The sequence below is a fragment of the Sapajus apella genome, unplaced genomic scaffold (assembly GCF_009761245.1).
Source record: "Sapajus apella isolate SASKATOON/1434 unplaced genomic scaffold, GSC_monkey_1.0 scaffold49, whole genome shotgun sequence".
In the NCBI taxonomy this organism is placed as follows: Eukaryota; Metazoa; Chordata; class Mammalia; order Primates; family Cebidae; genus Sapajus; species Sapajus apella.
This window is the reverse complement of record NW_022436989.1, coordinates 11623389-11649649: the sequence shown is the minus strand read 5'-3', so window position 1 is coordinate 11649649 and position 26261 is coordinate 11623389. Positions and strand designations below refer to the sequence as shown.

Here is a 26261-nt window from a genome sequence, read left to right as displayed (position 1 = left end):
TCTTTTTTTTTTTTTTTTTTTGAGATGGAGTTTCGCTCCTGTTGCCCAGGCTGGAGTGCAATGGCGCGATCTCAGCTTACTGCAACCTCCACCTCTTAGGTTCAAGCGATTCTCCTGCCTCAGCCTCCTGAGTAGCTGGGATTATAGGCAGGCAACACAACGCCCAGCTAATTTTGTTTTTTTAGTAGAGACAGGGGTTTCTCCATGTTGGTCAGGCTGGTCTCGAACTTCTGACCTCAGGTGATCTACCTGCCTCAGCCTCCCAAAGTGCTGGGATTACAGGCATGAGCCAACATGCCCGGCTGTTGCTGACTTTTGTTTGGGTGTTGTGGTGGGGAAAGCTGACTGCAGTGGTTAGAGAGAGAATGGGAGACTCTGGAAGAAGGCATGAGCCTATTTTAGGGTCCAGTTCCAAGTGGATTAATTAGATAACAAAATTCATAGCCCATGGGCGACATTTACAAATCAACATGGGGATAAGGAAGGGTGAGGACACACCACCAACTTGTTATCTTTGTGTGGAAGACAGCAGAGGGAAGCGGCAGAGCATCTCACGGTGTGGGAAAAGGCAAGCTAACAGGCACTCTAGAAGGCACAGCAGGCCAAAGTAAAAACAGCAGCTAAAACTGGGAGGGTTTTTCTTACTTTAAGTTAAAGACTAAAGGGGCTGGAAGAGCTAGACTCTGGGAAACTGACCGGGTGTCAGGGTCCCACGCTGGGAAGACAGTGCTGAGTGGGATCAAACTTAAGCAGGATGGGGCTGGGTGGGTGGCTCACGCCTGCAATCTCAGCACTTTGGGAGGCTGAGGCGGGTGAATCAGTGATGTTGGGAGTTCAAGACCAGCCTGGACAACATGGTGAAACTCCGTCTCTACAAAAAATACAAAATTAGCTGGGTGTGGTGGCATGCACCTGTAGTCACAGCTACTCAGGAGGCTGACGCAGGAGAATCGCTTGAACCTGGGAGGCGGAGGTTGCAGAGAGCTGAGATTGCACCACCACATTCTGGGCTGCGTGACAGAGCCAGACTCTGTCTCAAACAAACAAACAAACAAACTTAAGCAGGATGGGAAAATAGAGACCAGGAAAGAGAAGGCCCAGATATAGGCAGGGGACAGGGACAGAGCCGGGAAATCACAAAAGCAAATTGTAATACTTTTTCTTTTTGAAGGTGCAAGAGTGTTTTGCTCTGCTGAAAGCATACTTACTTATTTACTAGCAGTCTAAAGAGAAGAACCTACATGACTGCTTTTGGAAAGTATAAAGAACACACAATCATAATTTTGAAAGATACAACTCTCAACATATTTGAATCAATTGCCATGTTTTTTTCTGATTGCAAAATGACCCATGTGCCATAAACTTTCACATAAAATTTCAGCTACTAAAAAAGATTTCTTCTAATTTATCTTACATTTTGCTATTTTTAAAATAATACTGGGCAAAAATTATGTGCTATATAAGTATTAGCTATTATTATCCCTTCCATTAGATAAAAATTTTACTTTTTTAAACTACTGTTTGTAGATATCTATTCGTATTATTTTGGAGAGGCAATCTTTAGTGAAGACACATTTATACAGATATCTATATTAATATACAGATATCTAATATCAAATAGATATGTATAACTATATACTTAAATAGGTATATATATATACATATGAGGTTATATATAGTTATATGTATATCTATATACATATTTTATATATAGATATGTATATATATGGATAAGACATATCGATATATGTATATCTATATATAGACGTATATCTATATATATAACTACATATGTATATAGAAATATGTATATCTATATAAATATATAACTCAATTTTGAGAAAAACTGTTATAGAAAATTCTTTTATATAAAGAATTTGGCTGGGCACAGTGGCTCACATCTATAATCCCATCACCTTGGGAGGCCAAAGTGGGAGGATCACTTGAGGCCAGGAGTTCAAGATCAGCCTGGGCATAGTGAGACCCTGTCTCTAGAAAAAATAAAAAGAAATTAGCTGGGCATGGCGGCACACACCTGTAGTTCCAGCTACTCAGGAGGCTGAGGCGGGAGGATCACTTGAGCCCAAGAGATCAAGGCTGCAGTGAGCTGACTGTACCACTGCACTGCAGGCCGGGTGACAGAGCAAGGTCTTGTCTCTTAAAAAAAAAAAAAAAGATTTGGCTGAGCGTAGTGGCTCACGACTATAATCCCAGCACTCTGGGAGGCCGAGGTGGGCAGATCATGAGGTCAGGAAATCAAGACCAATTTGGCCAATATGGTAAAACCCCATCTCTACAAAAAAAATTAGCTGGGCATGGTGGTGCACACCTGTAATCCCAGCTACGCAGGAGGCCGAGGCAGGGGAATCGCTCAAACCAGGGAGGCGGAGGTTGCAGTGAGCCAATACTGCACTCCAGCCTGGCGACAGAGGGAGACTTCGTCTCAAAAAAATGGAAAAGATTCAAGAAACCTTTCTTCGTAATCTAAGAAATTATTCGGACCTCATGTTCCTTATTTGTAAAACAAATAGGATAAAGGACACACTTTCTAGTGTCCCTTCCAGCTCTAATTCGGAAATTCCAGTTTTCTCACACAGGGTTTGCTCAAAACGTAGCGTAAACTATAACATAAACAACAGAAGCCTAACACACAAAAAGCATACAACAGCGAAATGTTGTTCCGCAGCTTTCTGTCCTTTGAGCCGTGTCGTCCTACATGTTCTCATCTTTCCTTGCAGCCCTGCTTCCTGAACTCTCATTTTCTCCCTGCCTCAGATGTGTGGTGGCAGATCCAGATGTAGAATGCTGGTAAACAAAACCGGTGCCAAGGGTATAGCGGAGGGACCCAACATCTGCAGGCTTGGTGTTTGCCCTTAAGGACCAGGTTTTACACCAAGACACTTTATGCCTCTCTTTGATCCTCTAATAAACTCCCGTATGTTACAAAAACCTAGCCAGTTACATTTCCTCAGATGCTGTCCAGGCAAAGTCGGGGTCAGTCGCTGTGGTGGCCGGCCTCCAAGATGGCCCTCTTTCCTCCCACAGCCTGGTCTTCCATGCTTGGGCAGACCCCTATGACACTGCAAGAGAGATGGCCTGAGACTGATGAGATCAACAGAAGCGATACTTGTCACTTCCAAGATTTGTTTATAAAAGACTATGGTGCCAGGCATGGTGGCTCCTACCTGTAATCCCAGCCCTTTGGGAGGCCGAGGCAGGCAGATCACAAGGTCGGGAGTTTGAGACCAGCCTGTCCAACATGGTGAAACCCAGTCTCTACTAAAAATACAAAAATTAGCCGGGCGTGATGGCACATCCCTGTAGTCCCAGCTACTTGGGAGGCTGAGGCAAGAGAATTGCTTGAACCTGGAAGGTGGAGGTTGCAGTGAGCCGAGATTGTGCCACTGCACTCCAGCCTGGACAAGAGAGTGAGACTCCATCTCAAAAACCACCACCACCAACAACACTGTGGCTTCCACCTTGGCCTGTCTGTCTCTGTGTCTCTCTTTCTCTCTCTCTCTCTTTCTCTTTCTCTTTCTCTCTCTCGACTTGGTCTGGAGGGAGCCAGCTGTTAGGTCTTAAAGATACTTAGCCATCCCTGTAGAGAGACCCATGTTGTGAGGACTGAGGCCTGCCAACAACCACGCGGGTCCTTGAACAGGTGTCCTTCTTTGCCGTCACAGGAGACCACAGCCCTGGCTGATGTCTCAACAACAACCTCATGAGAGTCCCGGGACCCAGGGACCACCCAGGGAAGCTGCTCCTGAACTCCTGACCCACAGAAACTGTGAGAAAATAAATGTTTATTGTTTTAAGTGGCTAAATTTGGGAATAATTTGTTATGCAACAATAGAGAACCAATATGGTGGGTTTCTAACTTTCTAACCATGACCCACAGCAAGAAACACGTTTTATTCAGGAGCTGAGTACAGCAGCCCATGCACACTTAGACACGCAAACACACACACGAGTGCACACGTGCACACACGCACACAGTGCACACATGCTCACACATGTGCACACACATGCACGTAGACACGCATACACGTGTACACATGCACACACATGCCCACACACGTGCACACATATGCACACATGCTGGCATGCACTTATCCATGCACATACACAAATATGCATACAACTATTGCTTCATGAAACAATACTTACTCCTACTACATATACTTTCCACACTCTGATATTCTCTAGATTATTGTTTTCTATTTCATGCATTCCATTTAAAAGAAAGTGGGAACACTGAGCCACTAAACTGACTTTAAATCCATACATGGGGTGTGGAGCAGCGTGCAGAAGACAGAGGGGAAGAAATCGCAGTTTCTTGCAGTTTGCCTGTCATCCGTCGACACTGCAGTGGCCGTGATCTTAACTGGCTCACCGTCAAAGCCAGTTTACTTTTCTTTCAGAAACTAGCCCCCTCTGTATACAGTAAGTACCAAATAAGTGCTGTTTGATCCCTGTCCTTCACTATGATAGGTACCAGGAGTCCAGATGACACTACACATTACTTTTCTCTATGTAATGTTTCATAAAGTATTTTATTTATTTATTTAGAGATGGAGTCTCGCTCTGTCACCCAGGCTGGAGTGCAGTGGCGCGATCTCGGCTCACCACGACCTCCCCCTCCTGGGCTTAAGCTATTCTTCTGCCTCAGCCTCCCAAGTAGCTGGGATTACAGGCACACGCCACCACGCCTAGCTAATTTTTGTATTTTTAATAGAGACAGGGTTTCACCACATTGGCCAGGCTGGTCTCAAACTCCTGACGTCAGGTGATCCATTCGCCTCAGCCTCCCAAAGTGCTGGGGTTACAGGCATGAGCCACCACGCTCAGCCTTCATAAAGAACTTTAGTCATACACAATTTGGAATAATATGATGAAAATCTCTGTATTCATATTCCGACTGGAAAATAAAACAATAGAAACACAAATGTAGCCTTCGTGCTGCAGTCTGAATGTTTATGTCCCTCCCAAATTCATATGCTGAAATCCTAACTCCCAAGGTGATGGCATTAGGGGATGAGGCACTGGGAGGTGACAAGGTCATGAAAGGGGACCCTCATGAGTGGCATTAGTGGTGCCCTTATAATAGAGTCCCCAAAGAGGTCCTTGCCCTTTCTACCACATAAGGACACTGTAGAAAGATGTCTGGCTGTCTGTGAACCAGGAAGTGAGCCTTCACCAGACACTCACTACGTTGATCTTGGACTTCCCAGCCTTCAGAACTCTGAGAAACAAGTTTCTGTTGTTTATAAACCCTCAGTCTATGGTATTTTGCCATAGCACCCCTAAACAGACAAAGACACACCATGCATCCCTCCCCAGTCCCAGTTCCCTCTCTCCCATTATAGAGGTAACCTCTATCCTAAACTTTTCATTTCTCATTCACTATGCAGATTGTAGTTTTCTTGTGTATGTACATTACATAACACATGTAGGTTTCTTTTCACATAGGCTTATATTTTATACACATGGGGCCATGCTATACATATCCTTTTATAATTTCTTTTGCTCAACATTATGTTTTTGAGACTTACCCATGAACTCTAGTTCGTTCATTTTAACTGCTTTCTGTTATTTCATTGTATGGATTATATCAAAAGTCATCTGTTCCTTCCTCCTGTTTGCAGTCATTTAGATTTTTTTTATTACAAACAATATGCAATGAACATTCTTACACTTTTCTAGTGCAGGCTCTCTCCGGCATATAACCAAATGTTAAACTTCTTAAGGGAACAAAATCAAATCTATAAACAATCCTGGCAAGCAGCCCTGATTGGTTTTATCTTTGTCCCATCTTTAGATCCCAGCCTACAGGTCTGGATCTGTTTCTGTTTAGTCAACAGAGCTTTCAAGAGGGGACAGAGTCAGGTTAAAAAAACAAAAAACCAAAATTTGAAACATCTGTTTCTCTTTAAGCTGGAGATGTGAAGCAAGTCTAAGGAAATAATGAATATTAGTCATTTTTAATAGTCGCTGGAATGTCTTGACTCAAACGATCATAAACTCTTCTCTATGTAACCTACCCATTAAAATCTATGGGAAGCGGTATTTGTTCCCATAATTTCAGGAACAAAAGGTTGCCTTGCCTGGGTTTATCTAAGCCAAGAGACAGCAAACTGTTTCTGTCAAGAGCCACATAGCAGGCTGCTTATACTTTTTTTTTTTTTTTTTTTTGAGACAGGATCTCACTGTCACCCAGGCTGGGGTGTAGTGGAGTGATCTCAGCTCACTGCAGCCTCGATGTCCCTGGCTCAAGCAATCTTCCCACCTCAGACCCTCCAGTAGCCGGGACTACATGTGTGCCGCACCACACTCAGCTAATTTTTGTATTTTTTGTAGAAACAGGGTCTCATTATGTTGCCCAGGCCAGTCTCTCAAACTCCTGAACTCAAGTAATCTGTCCACCTTGGCCTCCCAAAATGCTAAGATTACAGGTGACAGGCCCGTGGTGCCCAGCCTATTTATGCGTTTTATACTTTGCAGAGCTTACAGTCTCTGTCACAGCTACTGAAAGCAGCCACAGACTATACATAAGCATGGCTGTGCTCCAATAAAACTTTATTTACAGAAACCAGACAGCCAGATTTGGCCCATGGGCCATAGTTTGCTAACCCCTATTTTAAGCAGAAGAAAATAATTCAGACTAACAACATGTGCTATTACACATTAAAATTTAACTCTTAATCTGATATTTTCTCCTTTTTGATTGATAACTATTCTAAAAACTAGTCTTAGTGAGAGTGAGGATAAACAAATATTTTCAAATGCTGTTGTAGGAATGGACTGGTGCATTCATTTATTCCTTTAACAGCTATACATAGCCGTGAGCCCCACCATATACCAAATTCTCCCCTGGCTGCTGGAAACATACAAATACAAAGTGTATATGCACCACCCTCAGTGAGCTCACAGGTCCTCAGTGGGCTCACAGGTCCTCAGTGGGCTCACAGGCTAGTGAAGGGGATGGTTACTTAAACAGTTTTTCTTTTTGTTTTGTTTTCTTTCTTTTTTTTTTTTTTTGAGACATTGTGTCGCTCTGTTACCCAGGCTGGAGTGCAGTGGCGTGATCTCGGCTCACCGCAACCTCCACCTCCGGGGTTCAAGCAATTCCCTGCCTCAGCCTCCCGAGTAGCTGAGTAGCTGGGATTACAGGTGCCAACCACCATGCCCAGCTAATCTGTGTATTTTTAGTAGACATGGGGTTTTACCATCTTGGCCAGGCTGGTCTTGAACTCCTGACCCTGTGATCTACCGCCTTGGCCTCCCAAAGTACTGAGATTACAGACATGAGCCACTTCACCCAGCCTATTTAAATAGTTTTTAACTGCTTAAAAAGCGATGAGATGAAAATATCTTCTTATCTCTAATTGAAAACATTTATAGTGGCATGAATACATCTGACCAACAACAGCAGCAGTAATGAAAAATAAATAATAAAGCTGGTTAATTCCAGTCTAAGGTGTCAACCATATATATATATATATATATATATATATTTATTTGAGGCCGAGTCTCACTCTGTCACCCAGGCTAGAGTGCAGTAGCACGATCTTGGCTCACTGAAACCTCCACCTCCAAGGTTCTAGCGATTCTCATGCCTCAGCCTCCTAAGTAGCTGGGATGACAGGCATGAGCCACCACAGCTGACTAATTTTTGTATTTTTAGTAGAGAGGGGGTTTCACCATGTTGGACGGGCTGGTCTCAAACTCCTGACCTCAGGTGACCCACTCACCTTGACCTCTCAAAGTACTGGGATTACAGGCAATGTTCCCACCTGATGTTCTTCCATTTCAAAGAGTGTAGTCCATGCTCTGATCTCCCACCTCAACAACCCTTAGAACTCTCCACGGAGCCTCCTACTTTCCCACCTCACCGTCTCTCCCAAGGCCACGTGCTCTGGATTCATGGATAGGGCAATGGGCTACCAGTTCCCAAATGTCCCACCGCCTTACCTCCGGGCACGCAACGGAAGCCATCTCCCTGATAACCGGGTTTGCACTGGCATGTGAAGGAGCCTGGGGTGTTGTAGCAGAAGGCGTCCGGGTGACATCGGCTTGGCTGGCATTCATCCACATCTGTAAAACAGACACCAGGCCCAGAGACAATGAGATCTCTTTCAGAATTCTCAATAATTTAAGCCGCTTACTCAAAGCTATGGGAACCTGCTTCTGATCGGGGAATAGTAATTCAAAACTCACTAAACATTAACTATTAAGTCACTAGCTCCCCAGTTTCTATCTGTTGCACTTACAAATGCATTTCACTTTGGCAACGTTTCCACGAAAAATGTTTTCATCAAGCTTACAACAGGGGAAAAGATAGGATTTACGTGCATTATAAAACGATCTCTCTTGTCATTAATGAGAGCTTCAAAAATGTCTGAGTGTTTGCTAACAGTTTATTAAGTACTTGACAGAAAACCCTCAGCAACAAGAAAAAATTCCCATGTTCAGTAATAAAGAGAAAGTATCTCAGAAATTATCATCTATCTTAGTTGGGACTTTTTAGAAATGCTCTGTGGTATAATATTAAGTACTTTTGCAAACCAAGAGACTCAAGGTGCTCTGTTCATGGGTTACCTTACCTACAATTACCTGTAAGAGCACCCTGGCAGCCAGCGAGCTCATGTCTGGAGGAATTCTGTTGAGTCATTTATTCTTTGACTCTGCAGTCATCTATTCAATATGAGAACTTTGCTTTTTTGAAGGAGAAGGTTAGAACAAGCCAGATGAATGACTATATATTAATAAATCTTATTAAATGAAAGGATGGACTTTAAGCTCCATGCATGTCCTCCACGTAAAAGGACAGTTTGTCTCTTTGTGAAAGACAGAAAATATCTCCAGTTCCTCGCAGAGAGCTGGTATCTAATTGTTGCCTGAATGAACTAGTCACCTAGAACAAAATAGTCACCAATGAGAACAGCCCCCAAAAGAAAATGTGTAGTTCAAACTATTAGAAAGACATAAAAAGCAACTCATTTACTCAATGGAGATGACAGAATTCTTTCTTGTATTTGGGAGTGAGTTGGTAATTAGCACATGGTAAATACCACCTAGGAAACTTTCTCAGGTTACACGCAGGGGAAAGTCAGAGCAATCACACACCTTGGCAGGCTCGGCCATCCCCAGAAAAGCCTGGCAAACAGGAACAGGTGTAGGAGGAGCCTCCTGTGTAGACACACCGGGCCCGCTGGGGTATGTCGCAGTCATGTAGGCCAGTTGCACAGTAGTTGATGGGGCGCTGGTCCACGACAGCTTCAGAACAAAAGGTTGATGTACTGTCTTAGGAAGAAAGTCCCCTGAGCAGGCCACGTGCCCCTCCCAGCTCTAAAAAGAGGAGCCATGCCTGGACCCCGGACCTCCAGGCACGCGCATAGTCTTCAAGCCCCGCCCTTCAGTACCACTGCTTTCATCGTTTCTTCCCACCGGGGGCCTGCCACTGACGGGTCTTGGCTGACTGACACCGCAGTTGGTCATTCTGACTGGCTTGAACTTAGTTTCATGCTGGGGCTCTGTCTGAGGCCACTCTCCAAACCAGATTCCCATCATGGGTCCCCAGGACCCAACTTTCCCTTCATCTGGACGGGGGGGGTGGGACATCTGCAGATGCCACACTTCTGATGGCAACTCTGCTGAGACCGCTTGGAGGGAAGGAGCTGAGACTTCCATGTGGCATTCAGCCTTGGCCCACCCTGGACAGGTGGAACATTCACCACAAATGCCGAAGCCAGTCACCTACTTGCCACCAAGGAAAGGAAAATAAGTGTTTACAAGGCAGGGAGATAGATATGGTCAGAAGACTGTGGGCCTTTGGAGTGGGCAGCCCTGGTATATACCAGGTACGCATGGGTCAACCACATGGCCTTAGATAAATCGTGTAATTCTCAGACCCTTGGGTTCTTCCCCCTCCACTGCCCCCCACCCCCATCTCTCTTTTTCTCTGTCTCTCTGTTAAGGTAGGACAAACTGAAATCAATCTTAGGAAGACTCATGGAGGAGAAATGAGCCCTCCTTCATCTGGGATAATCCAACTACTGAAAGCCTGCTGGGAGGGAAAGATTTCTGTGCTGACATTGCGAGGATGGGACTCTGTCCTGGCCCTTAGCGCTTCAGGAAAATTGGAAGCAAAATGGTGCTTTAGGAACCCCAGAGTAACTGAACTAGCCATTGAAAATCACCCTGCAGACCTCAACCCTTGCCTTCCATCTTGAGGCAACAGCACAAGATGTGGCATTATCAGCTAGCCTCTGTGACACCCACCTACTCCTCAGCCCTCATTCCACGAGTTCCATCATCAGGACCCTTAAGAGAATCATAGTCCCATCTACTGGCCTCTCAGTGCTTGGCGTACTGGAAGTTAACTGCTGCAGCCATGGCCTAAGCCTGGCCCTGTTCTTGCCTTGAGAGGAGGGCTGACGCATGGCACTGTGCCTGCACCAAGATGCCCCGGGGAGGTGTACATAGGACCTCAATTCACCACACTCTATATGCCAGCCCAGCGTCACAGGGCTACGTCCATTCAGAGGGGTGTCTACGTCTTCACATCAAGCTGACTTAAGGGCAAGCTGAGGCTCATCTTCCCTTCACAAAGACATGTTTTGCACGTTTCAATTAACTGCAAAAGTTGGTACCCAGTGGAAAAGAGATTCATGAGAAAATGCCAAAGATGGAAGTCCACAAATATCGCTTCCCCAATAATGGATACCAATCCTCATGAAAAGAGAATCCCCCCGGGCCAGCCCACGTCTCTACTAAAAATGTAAAAATTAGCCAGGTGTGGTGGTGCACACCTGTAGTCCCAGATAATCGGGAGACTGAGGCAGGAGAATCACTTGAACCTGGGAGGCAGAGTTTGCAGTGAGCTGAGATCATGCCACTGCACTCCAGCCTGGGCAATAGAACGAGACTCTGTCTCCAAAATAAAATGAGGTTGGTCTCATAGAAATAAAAAGTAGAAGAGAGGGTACTAGAGGCTGGGAAGAGTAGGGGGAACGGAGGGAAAGGGAGAGATTTATTAAAGACTACAAAATTACAGCTCAAAAGGAATAAGTTCTAGTGTTCTATACCACTGTAGGATGACTACAGTTAACACAAATATTAAAATATTATATAGTTTCCAATAGCTAGAAGGAGCATACTGAATGTTCGCGACACAAAGAAATGATAAATGTTTGAGATGATGGGTATGCTAATTACCCCGATGTGATGACTATACATTATATGCATTAACACATCACTGTGTGTCCCATGAGTATGTACAATCATTATGTGTCAGTTAAAAAATATACATCTTTTTTAAAGGGGTGAAGAGCCAAGCAGGATGGAATTGCCTGGAGTCCTACAGGCAGTGGGAGAATCAAGAAGCCTCAGGAGGTCAGGTCTCAGCGGAACAGACGGTCATCTGGTGGTGTTCACACTTGTTTCTGAGCAATGGAATCCTTTATTCAGACAAAAATCCTGCTGAGAACTTTACATATTAAAAAATAGGACGCCAGTGTGTTGGCTCATGCCTGTAATCCCAGCACTTTGGGAGGCCGAGGTGGTGGAATCACTTGAGGTTAGGAGTTCAAGACCAGCCTGGCCAACATGGTGAAACCCTGACTCTATTAAAAATACAAAAATTAGCTGGCTGTCGTGGTAGCCACCTATAATCCCAGCTATTCAGTGGGCTGAGACAGGAGAATCACTTGAATCCAGGACGTGGAGGTTGCAGTGAGCCGAGATCGCACCATTGCACTCCAGCCTGGGCAACAAGAGCAAAACTCCATCTCAAAAAAAAAAAAAAAGGAAGGCTAGAGGTCAGGGGAGAGGACAAGAGCCTGCCCGCAGTTTGCCTGTGTCCCCTTTGGCAGCTGCTGAGGCACCTCCAAGAGCTCCATGGGTCCCAGGAAACCAATGATCCAGTCTAGTTACCTCATTTTACAGATGAGGAACTGAGGCCCAGAGAGGTTGCCTTCCTGAAAAGTAAACGTCTGAAGCAGACATTTGCACAGCTCCTGCCTTGCACCCCACCCTGCCCCTTCAGTGAGTGTGGACATCAGGAATGACTGGGTCCAGAAACCCAGGTCACCATGCTCCATTACCCAAGCTTGAGCTGATGTGAAATGTACATGGTGTGGCCGTTAAAATTAAACTTTCCAATCTCCTTAACCTCAAAAAGCAGATAAAGAAATCAGGCCAAATACACAGAAGTTGATGTTCTCTACTGAGGAAAAAAAAAAAAAAAAAAAACAAGTTAACTTTAGCAGAGTGAAAATCTCAACTCTGTGCAAAGGGGACTGGCCTCCCTGAGCTCACAGATGTTTGGGTCACACTCAAAATATGAGAACTGCCTGTTCCCTCCCATCCTCAAGACACCACCTCACCCCAGGACCTTGGCAGCCTTTCCCAAGCTTTAAGACAGACCAAAAAGAAAACGTTCTACGGTTTAGTGAACAGTGAGGAAGAGGCAAGAAGATGGTTTGCTGACGTGAAACAAGAGGAGTCTGTTTGAAGTTGGGAAGACATGTTGAGTTCGGATGCCTGTTTGACGTGTCACATGCCAGACCTGGAAACACACTGTCCCTGGCCGTTCAAGAATCTTGAATGACCAGGTCAAAGTGCAGCAGCAGGAAAAAGAGGAAGAATTTAAACAATCTGGCCGTGTGTGGCTGGCCCATCAGCGGCAGCACCAAAATCATCATTCAACGACAGCATAATTAGCCTAATAGCTGCAATTACCTCAATAAGGATAAGAAATTATGCTGCTGCTCGTGGCTGGTAAAATTAAAATCCATAAATAGAATGACCCCAATTAGAATTTTAGATGTAACTCAGGTAGAATTCAATCTAAGACAGGTAATGATACAAAGGTACCTAGAAGGTGGTCCTTCAATATGAATCCCAAAGCTACTAATTACTGGGAGAAACATGTCTAATAGCTTTAGAGTTATTAAAAGCCTAATGAAAATGATGAAAAGAAGTTTATAAGAAGCAGATGTAATGCAGAAGCTGCAACAGGTGAGGTGATGGTATTACTGCTGTGGGCAATAACGTTGCTTATTCCTTGTACTGACGGCAGGGGCTAAGTCTGATTCATCTTTGTAAACTGCCCTTCCCAGCACCTTTCAAAGTTGGCTAGACTCATTTTACCTGAGACCAGACCTTTTGCACAAGAGCTAATGCATACCATGTGAATAATGCCGTGGAAAGTTACCTGGAGAACTTACCCACACACTTTCCCTCGTCTGAAAACTGGTAGCCCTCCACACACTCGCAGCGGAAGGTCCCTGGGTGATTATTGCAGATGGCGTGGCTCCCACACACTGAGGGTTGTTCTGAACATTCGTCAATATCTGCAGCAAATTTTTTTAATGCAGACTTTTGAAAACCTCTTCAAACATTACTGACTATAATAGTATTTTCACCTAAGAATAGATCAATTTTAAAACAATTTTTTCTTTTCTTTTTTTCTTTTTTTTCCAAGATGGAGTCTTGCTCTGTCGCCCAGCGCTAGAGTACAATGGTGTGATCTCGGCTCACTGAAACCTCCACCTCTCGGGTTCAAGCAATTCTCCTGCCTCAGCCTCCCGAGTAGCTGGGGCTACAGGTGCATGCCACCACGCCCGGCTAATTGTATTTTTGGTAGAGATAGGGTTTTACCATGTTGGCCAGGGTGGTCTCAAACTCTGGACCTCATGATCCACCCACCTCAGCCTCCCAAAATGCTGGGATTACAGGCATGAGCCATCACACCTAGCCTAAAAGTAGTGTTAAATATAATTTTTGTCTGTGCATAACCTGAGAGAGTGATCCCCAAACCCTTCTCCTAAGGAAATGTGTGCTTCCCCTACCTCTCCTGGAGTTACTTGTTGAGCCTGGGGCCCCTGAACATGGGTCTCTCCCATTAGATTGGCAAATACGTGTTATAAGGACACAGAGACTCATCTCTGGACTCTGAATATTGAGAGTCTCTGAATATTAAATATACTCTCAAGCCCTAAACTTGAGAGCATATTTAAATATGCTGTTATTTAAAAATATTACTTTCTCCATTACAGTTACAAAGAAAAGTTGAACAATTTAAAGCTTAATTGTGAATTTTTGAATATTATCTAGGGCTTAATGGACTAAAAGGAAAGTCATTCATTCATGAGACTGTAAATGAACTAGGAGAGTGATGTCCTTCTTTATGTCAATACTATAGCCACCATCATGGGGTAGCATGGAACAAACAAACATAGGCTTTGGAGGCAGACATAGCGGGGTTCAAATCCTGCTTCCTTTAGCTACTGACGTGTGTGGCCTTGGGCAAGTTACCCAACCACTCAGCCTCAGTTTCCCCTTTGGTAAATATGAATAATAATATTCATCTTGAGGGTTCTTCTGTGGATTATGGAAAACGGATGTAGGTCAGAGAAGCACCCAGCAATGCTCCAGATGCCCAGCTGTTATTGTACTAACCAGGGATTCATCCAACACCCCAGCCATGCTGATGAATTTGGCCACTCTGGGAACACGCCCCTCAGATGGCCCCTAGGCTTTGGGGGCCAGGCTGTGGCTACCACTCGAGTAAAGCTGGTTGGCCCAGGCAATAAACTGAGCGAACCTGTCGTTCCGCCGGTCACCTGGCCACTGATGGGTTGAAATAAACAGTTACACAAGGTCCTTCCCATGCCAACCTCATGCTCAGAGTGTAGACAGCTACTTCTGGCAGTTCTAAAACCCTGAGACGTGCATGAAGAGATCTCATAATGGCTGAGACCACACAGCTCTTCTCCTCCCATACAGCTCTTCCCCACCTCATACATCTCTTCCCCCACTACATCTTTTCCCCCCCTACATCTCTTCCCCCCCATACATCTCTTCCCCCCATCATACATCTCTTCCCCCTCCATACATCTCTTCCCCCGCCATACGTCTCTTCCCCGCTTCATACATCTCTCCCCCTATACAGCTCTTCCCCCCTCATACAGCTCTTCCCCAGCACTTTCATGTGTATCTTTGACACATGGGAGTCAAAGCCTCATATGTCTATCCTCAATGGCCAGTCTAGCCAGGCCCTTGTTGGTGAGACAAATGTCCTGCTGGCCTATCAGTCAACATTGCACAAGACAAGCATTCTTGCCACATCAGCCCCCTAGCTTGTCCTGTACCCAGGGAAATAAATACCTAAACCAAATGCTCTTCAACTTTGAGAGAATATACTGGTATGTGTGTGTTCTGCGACGTGTTTAAGACACAAGGTCTCAGGACGGAACCAGGCATAGCCAGAAGCTTCTGGAACAAAGCCCTTCCCAAAGCAGGCTCTTCTGCAAGCTGGAGCTGGGGGTGGCTGTGGGGGAGAAGTGCATCCAGCATGTGTGGACTTCACAGCTCCATCAATCAGTTGCTGCTCCAACATGGGAGAAAAGGGGCTTCCTGTGTCCACTGCCTCTGTGCTACAACCCTCAGAGGACACTCCCAGCACAGATGTTTGGACACACTGTACACACTGCGGGGCTCAGTGGCTTAGACGCCATTGCCAAAGCACAAGAGCGCAGAGCAGCAGTTTTCAATCGAGAAAGCAGAGCAAAATCACAGGGGAGCTTCTTCAAGCTCCGTTCCTCCCTGGGAACATTCACGGAAGGGGAAGCTGTGTTTTGCAAAAGCTTCTATGTGACCAGGCTCTTCTCCCTCGCCCTACCTGAAGAGCTATTGACAAATAGGACCTCAGGGCTACTGGGATGACGGAGGGGACAGTTCCTTAGCACAGCCTCTGCCTCCATGCAGGCTTACACATACATGCCAGACTAGACAACATCTTTTTTTGTTTTTTTTTTTTTTTTTGAGATGGTGTCTTGCTCTGTCACCCAGGCTGGAATGCAGTGGCACAACCTCAGCTCACTGCAACCTCTGCCTCCCGGATTCAAGCGATTCTTCTGCCTCAGCCTCTCGAATAGCTGGGACTACAGGTGCATGCCACCACGCCTGGCTAATTTTTGTATTTTTAGTAGAGATGGGGTCTCACTATATTGATGAGGCTGGTCTCGAACTCCTGACCTCATGATCCGCCCACCTCGGCCTCCCAAAGTGCTGGGATTACAGACGTGAGACAACACCCTTTCTTAAGGGGCAAGACCCTAGCAAGTTCCCAGCTAATAGCTCATGGTCCTTGCAGTTTGGAAATTCTTCCTAATGTATAATTTAACTCTTCTTTTCTAGGGCCAGGCACGGGGCTCACACCTGTAATTCGAGCACTCTGTGAGGCCAAGGCGAGTGAATCACCTAAGGTCACAAGTTCAAGACCAGATTGACCAACATGGTGAAACCCTGTCTCTACTAAAAATACAAAAATTAGCTGGGCGTGGTGGTGCATGCCTGTAATCCCAGCTGCCTGGGAGGCTGAGGCAGGAGAATTGCTTGAACACAGGGGGCAGAGGTTGCAGTGAGCCGAAATTGCACCATTGTACTTCTGCCTGGGCAACAGGGCGAAACTCTGTCTCAAACAAAAAAAAAAAAAAAAAAAAAAAAAAACTTCTCTTCTATAAATTGAAACCAGTACCTTAACCCTTTCTTCAGTGGAAATTGTAAACTGGCAGTAGCTGTCTCTTATACCACAGTATCTACTGGAAAACTATTCTTCTTCTTATTATTATTTTGAGACAGAGTCTCACTCTGTCCCCTAGGCTGGAGTGTAGTGGTGCGATCTTGGCTCACTGCAACCTCTGCCTCCCAAGTTCAAGTGATTCTCCTGCCTCAGCCTCCTGAGTAGCTGGAATTACAGGTGCACGCCACCATGCCCCGCTAATTTTTGTATTTTTAGTAGAGACAGGGTTTCATCATTTTGTCCAGGCTGGTCTTGAACTCCTGACCTCATGATCTGCTTGCCTCAGCTTCCCAAAGTGCTGGGATTACAGGCATGAGCCACTGCACCTGGCCGATTATTCTTATTATTTAACATCTGGTCAATCTCTTCTCTGGAAAGAGATTTCCTTTCACAGGGTCACTTTCTAACTCAATAGGAAAATCCTGGATTATTCTTGTCATTACTGCTTCTTTTTTGACTTTTTTTCAGAGTGGCTAGTTTTCACATATTTTCAGCAACTCTAAGTTTCTCTAATTTTTCCCTTTATAAAGGCCAGGCTCTTAGAGGAGAAAAGTCTCATTACCAATTTGCCAAATGGCCTCTACACACTGAATGATTACTCAGTGAGAGATGAGCCAGAACTATCTCTACAGGCACTAACTTGAGAAACACGTGGGCACCATCCTGCCAGGCACTGAATCACAGAGCTCTGTGCAACCTTCTCCCCATTACTGTGGGGGTTCACTGTGCAACGTCTCACCAAATCCACCCTTGTTTGGGTGTCATATACCATCATATCAGCGCTGCACACGCTGAATCACAGAGCCTCATCCTCATTCTCCCCTAACGCACTTCCCAGGTCAAAATAACACATGAAGTGACCTGCTTAATGCAATTTCCTATTTTAAGCCTCGTGTCTGGATGCATTAACACTTCAAGGCACGTTCTAGTGACCCAGAACAATAAGTGTCCCGACTGGGAATATATCTGCATTCCACAGAGGTAGCAAGTCAGAACAGCCACTCACCACGGGACACAAGCAAGTCTACATGCGACCACCTGTCTTCCTGGACAAGGAGAGCCAAGGATTTTCTAGGACGGTGCAGATTCCATAAAGCGTGGCTGGTTGTGCCTTCTGAAGTGAAGCACTCCCACCGTGGCAAGCTCAGGCGCCAAAGGCCAAATTAGGAGGTCACAGTTCAACAGCAGCAGACTTGGTTACTTCCACACTTTATTACTATTCAGGAAGCTCAGGAAGTTGAAGCATCGCTGTGTAATGAGGAGGTGTGGATGGGTGAAGGAGACCCACCTGCGCGCTGGCCGTCTCCACAGCCTGGGAGGGCTCCCGTTCTCACACACAGATCATGCTGCTTTGAACTGTCTGGAGCCAATTCAGCCCTTCAAGGCTGTCAGGGTCTTCACAGGAAATATGGGAAACTGAGATTATGGGTGAGTAGGCACTATGTCCCCTCCCCAGCAATAAGTCACTAGGAAAGTGAATCTCAGACTGAATTCTACCACACATACAAAGCTATCAGCAAGCTGGCCAAACACACAACCCGTACTGTGTGCCCAAGTTCCTGCCCTACAGTAATTCAGACATCCTGACAGCCACCTTGCATGAAAGGTTCACTGGGAGGCAAACACCGCAATGCCCTGAGAGCAGGATCTGCTAACCTGCTGACATCAGCACACCAAATCTGCCATTAGCTGGGGCTGCTGGATTCCAGACCTCAGGCATTAGTCCCGAATTCTGAGACTGCTGGGCTTACAGGCACCTGCCACCACACCTGGCCAGATTTTTTTTTTTTTTTTTTTTTTGAGACAGAGTTTTGCTCTTGTTGCCCAGGCTGGAGTACGGTGGTGCAATCTCAGCTCACTGCAACCTCTGCCTCCCAGGTTCAAGCAATTCTCCAGCTTTAGCCTCCCGAATAGCTGGGGTTACAAGCATGCACCACCACACCTGATTAATTTTGTATTTTCAGTAGAGACAGGGTTTCTCCGTGTTGGTCAGGCTGATCTGAAACTCCCGATCTCAGGTGATCCACCTGCATTGGCCTCCCAAAGTGCTGGGATTAGTGGCGTGAGCCACGGTGCCTGGCCCTGCTAGCCAGATTCTTATACCTTGGTCAAGCAAGGGAGCTGCCTGTTTTTCTGGCTGTCCGTTTTTCTGGCCAGCTGTATGTGAGTACACTTCTCATCCCACCAGAGAATCTTACTTCTAGCACTCCTCACGCTCATTAGTGAGCCCTCTCACGAACCGCAGACTTAGGCAGCCCTGCTTGAAGCGTTTGATGTTCTCGCCCTTGGTAGTGGACTAACTTCTTTTTGGTAGTAGATTAAAAATCAGTAACAAACACATAAATATTAAGCTGCCTACATGAAAGTATTTGAACTTAAGTTATAAATAATAAAATAACTGCAATTAGAAGACGGAGTAATACAGACACTTGAGTCAGAGGCTTGTGTTCAAATACTATTTGTCATGGCTCACTTTAATGAGCCTCACTTTTCTCATCTACAAGGAAAGAAGGTTCAGAGGCCGAGGCAAGTGGATCGCTTGAGCCCAGGAGTTTGGGCAACCAGCCTGGGCAACATGGCAAAACCCCATCTGTACAAAAAATACAAAATTAGCCAGGCATGGTGGGACGTCTGCAGTCCCAGCTACTTGGGAGGATGAGGTGGGAGGATCACCTGAGCTCAGGAGGTTGAGGCTGCAGTGAGCCAAGATCATGCCACTGTACTTCAGCAGCAACAGAGTGAGACCCTGTCTCAAAAACAATAGAAATAAAATAAAATAAATAGATGAATAGAAGTATGAAACTCACACTCATTAGGATGGCCTCTTTTTTTGCTGTTGTTCTGGAGATGGAGTCTTACTCTGTCACCCAGGCTGGAGTATAGTGGCGTAATCTTGGCTCACTGCCATCTCTGCCTCCCAGGCTTAAGCAATTCTCCTGCCTCAGCCTCTCAAGTATCTGGGATTACAGGCACCTGCCACCACACCTGGCTAATTTTTGTATTTTAATAGAGACGGGGTTTCACCATGTTGGCCAGGCTGGTCTCAAACTCCTGACCTCAAATTATCTGTTTTCCTTGGCCTCCCAAAGTGCTGGGATTACAAGCATGAGCCACTGTGCCTGGCCCCCTATTTAAAAAAAACAAAAACAGAAAACAAGTGTTATCAAGGATATGGTGAAATTGAAAAGCTTGTACAACTGTAGGTGGGAATATAAATGGTGCAGTCACTATGAAAAACACTATGGTAGTTCTTCAAAAAATTAAAGATAGAAAGGCCAGGCACAGCAGCTCATGCCTGTAATCCCAGCACTTTGGGAGGCCAAGGTGGGTGGATCATCTGAGGTCAGGAGTTCAAGACCAGCCTGGCCTACATGGCGAAACCTTGTCTCTACTAAAAATTTAAAAATTAGCTAGGTGTGGTAGCAAGCACCTGTCATCCCAGCTACTCAGGAGACTGAGGCAGGAGAATCACTTGAGCCCGGGAGGCAGAGGCTGCAGTGAGCCAAGATCACACCATTGCACTCCAGCCTGGGAGACAGAGCAAGACTCTCTCTCTCTCTCTCTCTCTCTCTCTCCCACACACACACACACACACACACACGAAAATTACAGCTAGAATTACCATATGATTCGGCATCCCACTTTTGAATATATATCCAAAAGAACAGAAAGCAGGAACTTCAACGGATATTTGCACACCCACGTTCATAGCAGCATTATTTGCAATAGCCAAGAGGTGGAAGCAACCCATCTGTCCACTGATGGATGGATAAACAAAATGTGATATGTACATGTAATGGAATATTATTTAAGCTGAAAAAGGAAAAAAGTTCTGACACATGTGACAATGTAGGTGAGGCTTGTGGACATTATGCTACGTGAAATAAGCCAGTCACCAAAGAACAAATACAATATGATTCCACATATGCAATCGTTAGAATAGTCAAATGCATAGAGACAGGAAGTGGAATGGTGGTTCCCAAGGACTGACGGAAGTGGGAAATGGAAGTTGTTGTTTAATGGGTACAGAATTTGTTTTGCAAGATGGAGAGTTCTGGAGATGGACAGTGGTGATAGTTACACAATAAAATGAATGCTTGTAATGCCACCGACCTGTACACTAAAAAAGTGTTAAAATGGTAAACTTTATGTTCTGTTTATTTTACCACAATCAAACAATTTAAAAAAAAAAAAGGAACAGGCCAGGTGCAGTGGCTTATGCCTGTAATCCCAGTACTTTGGAAGGCCAAGGTGGGTGGATCACGAGGTTAGGAGATCAAGACCATCCTGGCCAACATGGTGAAACCCCTTCTCTACTAAAATACAGAAAATTAGCTGGGCATGGTGGTGTGTGCTTGTAGTCCCAGCTACTCAGGAGGCTGAGGCAGGGATATTGCTTGAACCTGGGAGGCAGAGATTGCAGTGATCTGAGATCACACCACCACGCTCCAACCTGGCAACAGACACTCCAACCTTGGTCTCAAACAAAAAAAAAAAAAAAAAGGAACAAAAAATCCATCTCATTAGAGTTGTTGGAGAATTAAATGAGATGGTATTTGTGAAGCACTTACTTCAAACCGTGCCAGGGTAAATTATAGCTAACCTTATATTACTGGTGTTATCATTAACAGCTCTTACTTAAAATTCCCTTTAAACCCGTGCATTCTTAAGATGGAGTTGGGTGTGGCCTTAGGAATTCTACTCTGCTGCTTAGATCAGATGGAAGAACGGGCCAGTACTCCTGGATTTACCCAGGGGAACAGTGAATGTGCAGCATAAATGAGTCAGGCCTGGCAGGTCCACCAGTATTTATCTCATCCGTGCTTCCTCGCTGCACCCAGTTCTCTGATTTACAGAATCTGGATGCCTCCTCCCCACCTGATTTCCCAGCCCCAACAAGTCAGAATCAAAAACCGTACCATAGCAGGTCCGCCCGTCTCCTCGGAAGCCGATAGAGCACTCACAGGTGAACTGTGTCCTGGAGCCAGGGCGACACGCTGCGTTGGTGTCACACCCATGAGTGCCGATGTAGCAGGGATTCTGAAGAGCATCGGGGGAGCCTTCTGTGAGGGCAGAGACATTGGAACCAAGTGAGTCTTCAGGAGCTCTTGTAGATTTCCTCCTTCCATAGAAAGTCAACCACAATTGGTGACCAAGAAGGTGATCACAGAGGAGCAGAGTGGAATGGGACACCAGCCAATTCCTGTGTTGCCCTGAGGCAGGACCAGCAAATTATGCACCTCTGGCCCCCTCCCTGTTTTTATAAAGTTTTATTAGCAACCAGCCATGTCCATTTGTTTATGTATGATCTATGGCTGCATTTGTGCTATCGTGGCAGAGCTGACATGTCATGATAGAGACTGTACAGCCAGCAAAACCTAAAATATCTACTATCTGGCCCTTCACCAAAAATGCACCAACTCCTGATGCCTGCAGCCACAGCTGTCAGAGGAGAGAGAATGCCTACCTTCTTTCTGCTTTACAAAGTTAAAGTGAGGACAAATTGATTAGCTGGAGAAATGATTTGGATATGGAGGAAGAACCAAAGACAACTGAAAAAAAGGGAAAAACTACTTTGGAAGATCGAGGCAGGCAGATCACCTGAGGTCAGGAGTTCGAGACTAGCCTGGCCAACATGGTGACACCCCATCTCTAGTAAAAACACAAAAAAATTAGCCAGGCATGGTGGTGGGCGCCTGTAATCCCAGCTACTCAGGAGGCTGAGGCAGGAGAATCACTTGAACCCGGGAGGCAGAGGTTGTGGGTGAGCCAAGATCACGCCACTGCACTCCAGCCTTGGTGACAAGAGCAAAACTCTGTCTCAAAAAAAAAAAAAAGGAAAGACTTTAAGGCCCAGACCAGACCCAATTACACAGGACTCCTGATGTGGGAAGATAGGTGCCCAGGTGCCATGGCAAGAGTCTGAAGGCACAATCTGTCCCAGCATAACAAATAACGGATTACTTAGTTATAGCAATGACACCAAATAGAGTTACTGATTACTTAGTTATAGCAATATGTTTACTGATTACTTAGTTATACATATGACACCAAATAGATATTAGGTTTAATCTCACAATCAATTATATAATCAATCTTATTACATTATTATTCTCTATTAATCTTTGCTCTAGTGTAGGAACATCTTAGTCTTATAGTACAGACATAATCAAGTGAAATATAATTCGGAACTGAAGGGACATTGCGAGAAGTGATCAGGAGGCGAGAGTAAATGCCTTGCGGTAATGCCAGTGCCTGGGGAGGCGCCTGTTGCTTGGCAGGCCGTGAGGGGGAGTTTCCCTTTCACTGGGAGTTCAGAGAAAACTCTGCTCTGTCCGGCTCTCTCGAGGAAGGTTTGACACTAGCCAGGCGGGCTCGCAGACATCCAGGGGCTTAAACACCTCTCAGTGGTGCTGTGCTCTGATGGTCACCATTCTTGTTCGCTTTCATGTTCCACTTTCCCACCCGAAGCTCCCTTGTAAATTTTTAGAAGTTGTGAGAAGAAGAGAGGAATTCTAAAAGCCTTTGATCTCTTTGATAAGTGCATAGAAAGATACCAACTACGTATGTGCCTCCCCTCCTTGCAGTGGCTGCCTGAGAGGGAGCCAGGTGACCTCTGTACTATACCCATGTGACCCCCTGAACTGTGCCCACGTGGCCCCCTATATTGTAAGGATGTGATGTGCTTGACCCCTACCAATCATGTCAGATGAGTCACTCTCCTGGCCCCGCCCCACTGCCTTGTCATACAATAAACAACAGTGTGTCCAGGCACTCCGCCCCTTGGTAGCAGTGGTCCCCCCGGCCCAGCTGAATTCTTCTCTTATCTCTGTGTCTTTGAGTCTTTCTTTTCTAGATCTATGGTCTTCACACTCAAAAGAGCATCCACTAGACCGTGTGGGGCTGGACCCAGCACCCTGAGGCTTAAAGATATGGACAAATGTGAAGTCTGACATTGGTTCTGTCACAAAAGCTCCCTTCAGCTCCTTCCTGACAGCCAGGAACATCCACAGACCAGACCACAGCCTCAGTGATGTGCAGTCACAGGGTGAGAGTTTGTTTTAGACTCCCTGCCTGATTTTATTTAATTTCCTCAGGCATTAACCACACAATTTTTCTTTTCTTTTCTTTCTTAGTTTTTTTTTTTTTTTTGACAGAGTCTCGCTCCGTTGCCAGGTGCCAGGCTGGAGAGCAGTGGCGCAATCTCAGCTCACTGCAACCTCCACCTCCCAGGTTCAAGCAATTCTCCTGCCTCAGCCTTCCGAGTAGCTGGGACCACAGGGGCACACCACCACGTCCAGCTAATTTTTGTATGTTTAGTAGAGACGGGGTTTCACCATGTTGGCCAAGATAGTCTCGATTTCTTGACCTTGTGATCCGCCCACCTTGGCCTCCCAAAGTGCTGGGATTACGGGCGTGAGCCACCATGCCCGGCCTTTTTTTTTTTTTGAGGCAGAGTCTTGCTCTGTTGCCCAGGATGAAGTGCAGTGATGTGATCTTGGCTCACTGCAACCTCTGCCTCCCGGGTTCAACCAATTTTCCTGCCTCAGCCTCCCTGAGTAGTTGGGATTACAGCCACACATCACCACACCTGGCTAATTTTTGTGTTTTTAGTAGAGACACGGTTTTTCCATGTTGGCTAGGCTGGTCTTGAACTCCTGGTCGAAGGTGATCCACCCATGCTGGCCTCCCAAAGTGCTGCAATTACAGGCGTCGGCCACTACGCTCGGCCCTACCGTTCCTTTTTGCCAGAGCACCTGGCCCTACAATTTCTTTCTTTTTTTTTTTAAGACACAGTCTCACTCTGTTGCCCAGGCTGGAATGCAATGGCGAGACCTGAGCTCACGGCAACCTCTGCCTCCTGGGTTCAAGTGATTATCCTGCCTCAGCCTCCCGAGCAGCTGGGATTACAGGCATGTGCCAACATGTCTGGCTAATTTCTATAATTTTAGCAAAGAGGGGGGGGTTTCCCCATGTTGGCAAGGCTGGTCTCAAACTCCTGACCTCAGGTAATCCACCCGCCCTGGCCTCCCAAAGTGCTGGGATTACAGGCATGAGCCACTGCACCTGGCCTACAAGTTCTTTCAAGGTTGACTATTAAAGGGTTTTTAAAGCCCTGCCAACGCCAGCAGAAGCCTTAAGATGGTCCACTCTGTAAGGTAACCCAACAGGTTAGCATTCTGCACTCTACTCTGTACAGGATCACGGATAGGCCTTCGGTTAGAAAAACAGACAGGTGGCTTTTCCAAGAGTCACAAAAAACAAGACATTCTTTGTTTCTTGCCGGAAGATATTTTTAGCATAATTTTCTTCTATAGACAAAGAGTGAGAGACCAAAAACCATGTCAAAGAGTGGGGTTTAAAAATGCACGAGCACCGCGCCCAGCATGAGCTGCGTCCCCTTACCCCTCACAGGCCCGATGGAGTTGCTGAGAGCATAGCGCAAGATCCTCTCCTCCTGGTTGTACAGGACAAACACGCTGTCCACGGAGAGCTGCTGGGTGCTGGGCAAGGCCCGCCGGGAGTCATCGTGGACACATTCCTGGAAGGTGATGGTCTGGCGCCACTGGTAAGTGTAGATGCGTGAAGGAGCTGCCCCATCGCGCTCGGGCTCAGTCACCGTGTACTCCCGGGTGGAGGAGGAAGTGATCACTGCAGAGTGGGAAGGACAGAGGGGACAAGGCAGGGAGACAAAGGGAAGATGGTTAAGGATGCAAGAAGCTGAATCAAAGGCTTTAAAAGCACCTTGGCATTCCCTGCCCATAAGGCTACCAGAGGACCAATCAGACAGAACAGCTTAAATCAGACAATCTGTTTGTACTGGGACTCATTCTATGAAATACCTGGATTTCCCACATGATCATTGGTATTATTTGTATTGTTAATATTTGCTGCTTTTCTCATCAAGTGGTTCTCTGTAAGTTCTGAAGACCCCCAGAGCTAGAGATGAAGGTCCAGTGGAGAGAACACACACTTGGAAATAGACACCCTGAATTCATACCTAGTACCACTCACTAGCTGTGTGACCACTGGCTGGTTACTCAACATCTTTGGTCTCAATTTCTTACACAAAACAGGTCAAGATGAGGATCAGACCAGGTAATGTATGTAAAATTTCTGGAATCAAGCAGATTAATAGTAAGACAAATTTACTGAGTGAGCATTTACTCTGTCACAACGTGCTAACTGCTTTATATTGGTTATCTCAATTAGGATTCAATAAATAGTGATTTCTTTTTTTTTTCTTTTTTTTTGAGACAGAGTCTCACTTTGCTGCCCGGTCTGGAGTATAATGGCACAATCTTGGCTTACTGCAACCTCCACCCCCTGGGTTCAAGCGCTGCCCCCTGGGTTCAAGCGATTCTCCCACCCCAGCCTCAATAGTAGCTGGGACTACAGGCAGCGCCATCACGCCCAGCTATTTTTTTTTGAGACGGAGTTTTGCTCTTGTTACCCAGGCTGGAGTGGAATGGCGCGATCTCGGCTCACCGCAACCTCCACCTCCTGGGTTCAGGCAATTCTCCTGCCTCAGCCTCCTGAGTAGCTGGGATTACAGGCACGCGCCACCATGCCCAGCTAATTTTTTGTAGTTTTAGTAGAGACGGGGTTTCACCATGTTGACCAGGATGGTCTCGATCTCTTGACCTCGTGATCCACCCGCCTTGGCCTCCCG

General features: G+C 45.9%; 1 protein-coding gene and 1 long non-coding RNA gene across 2 annotated transcripts in view; both read right to left on the bottom strand.

Annotated features, from left to right (window-relative positions):
* The window catches only part of LOC116526041, a 5228-nt gene extending 1990 nt beyond the window's left edge, over positions 1–3238 (bottom strand). The window contains exons 1-2 of the long non-coding RNA XR_004257939.1: positions 2900–3238; positions 229–230 (exon numbers count right to left, since the gene is read on the bottom strand). This is a non-coding gene — a long non-coding RNA (uncharacterized LOC116526041). The remainder of the gene's footprint in view (positions 1–228; positions 231–2899) is intronic.
* NID1 (nidogen 1) overlaps positions 1–26261 on the bottom strand; it is a 92163-nt gene that overhangs the window by 26455 nt on the left and 39447 nt on the right. The window contains exons 6-10 of the mRNA XM_032242033.1: positions 24995–25384; positions 21508–21651; positions 13230–13355; positions 9127–9276; positions 7972–8094 (exon numbers count right to left, since the gene is read on the bottom strand). Coding sequence (XP_032097924.1) covers positions 7972–8094; positions 9127–9276; positions 13230–13355; positions 21508–21651; positions 24995–25384 — 933 coding nt within the window. The remainder of the gene's footprint in view (positions 1–7971; positions 8095–9126; positions 9277–13229; positions 13356–21507; positions 21652–24994; positions 25385–26261) is intronic.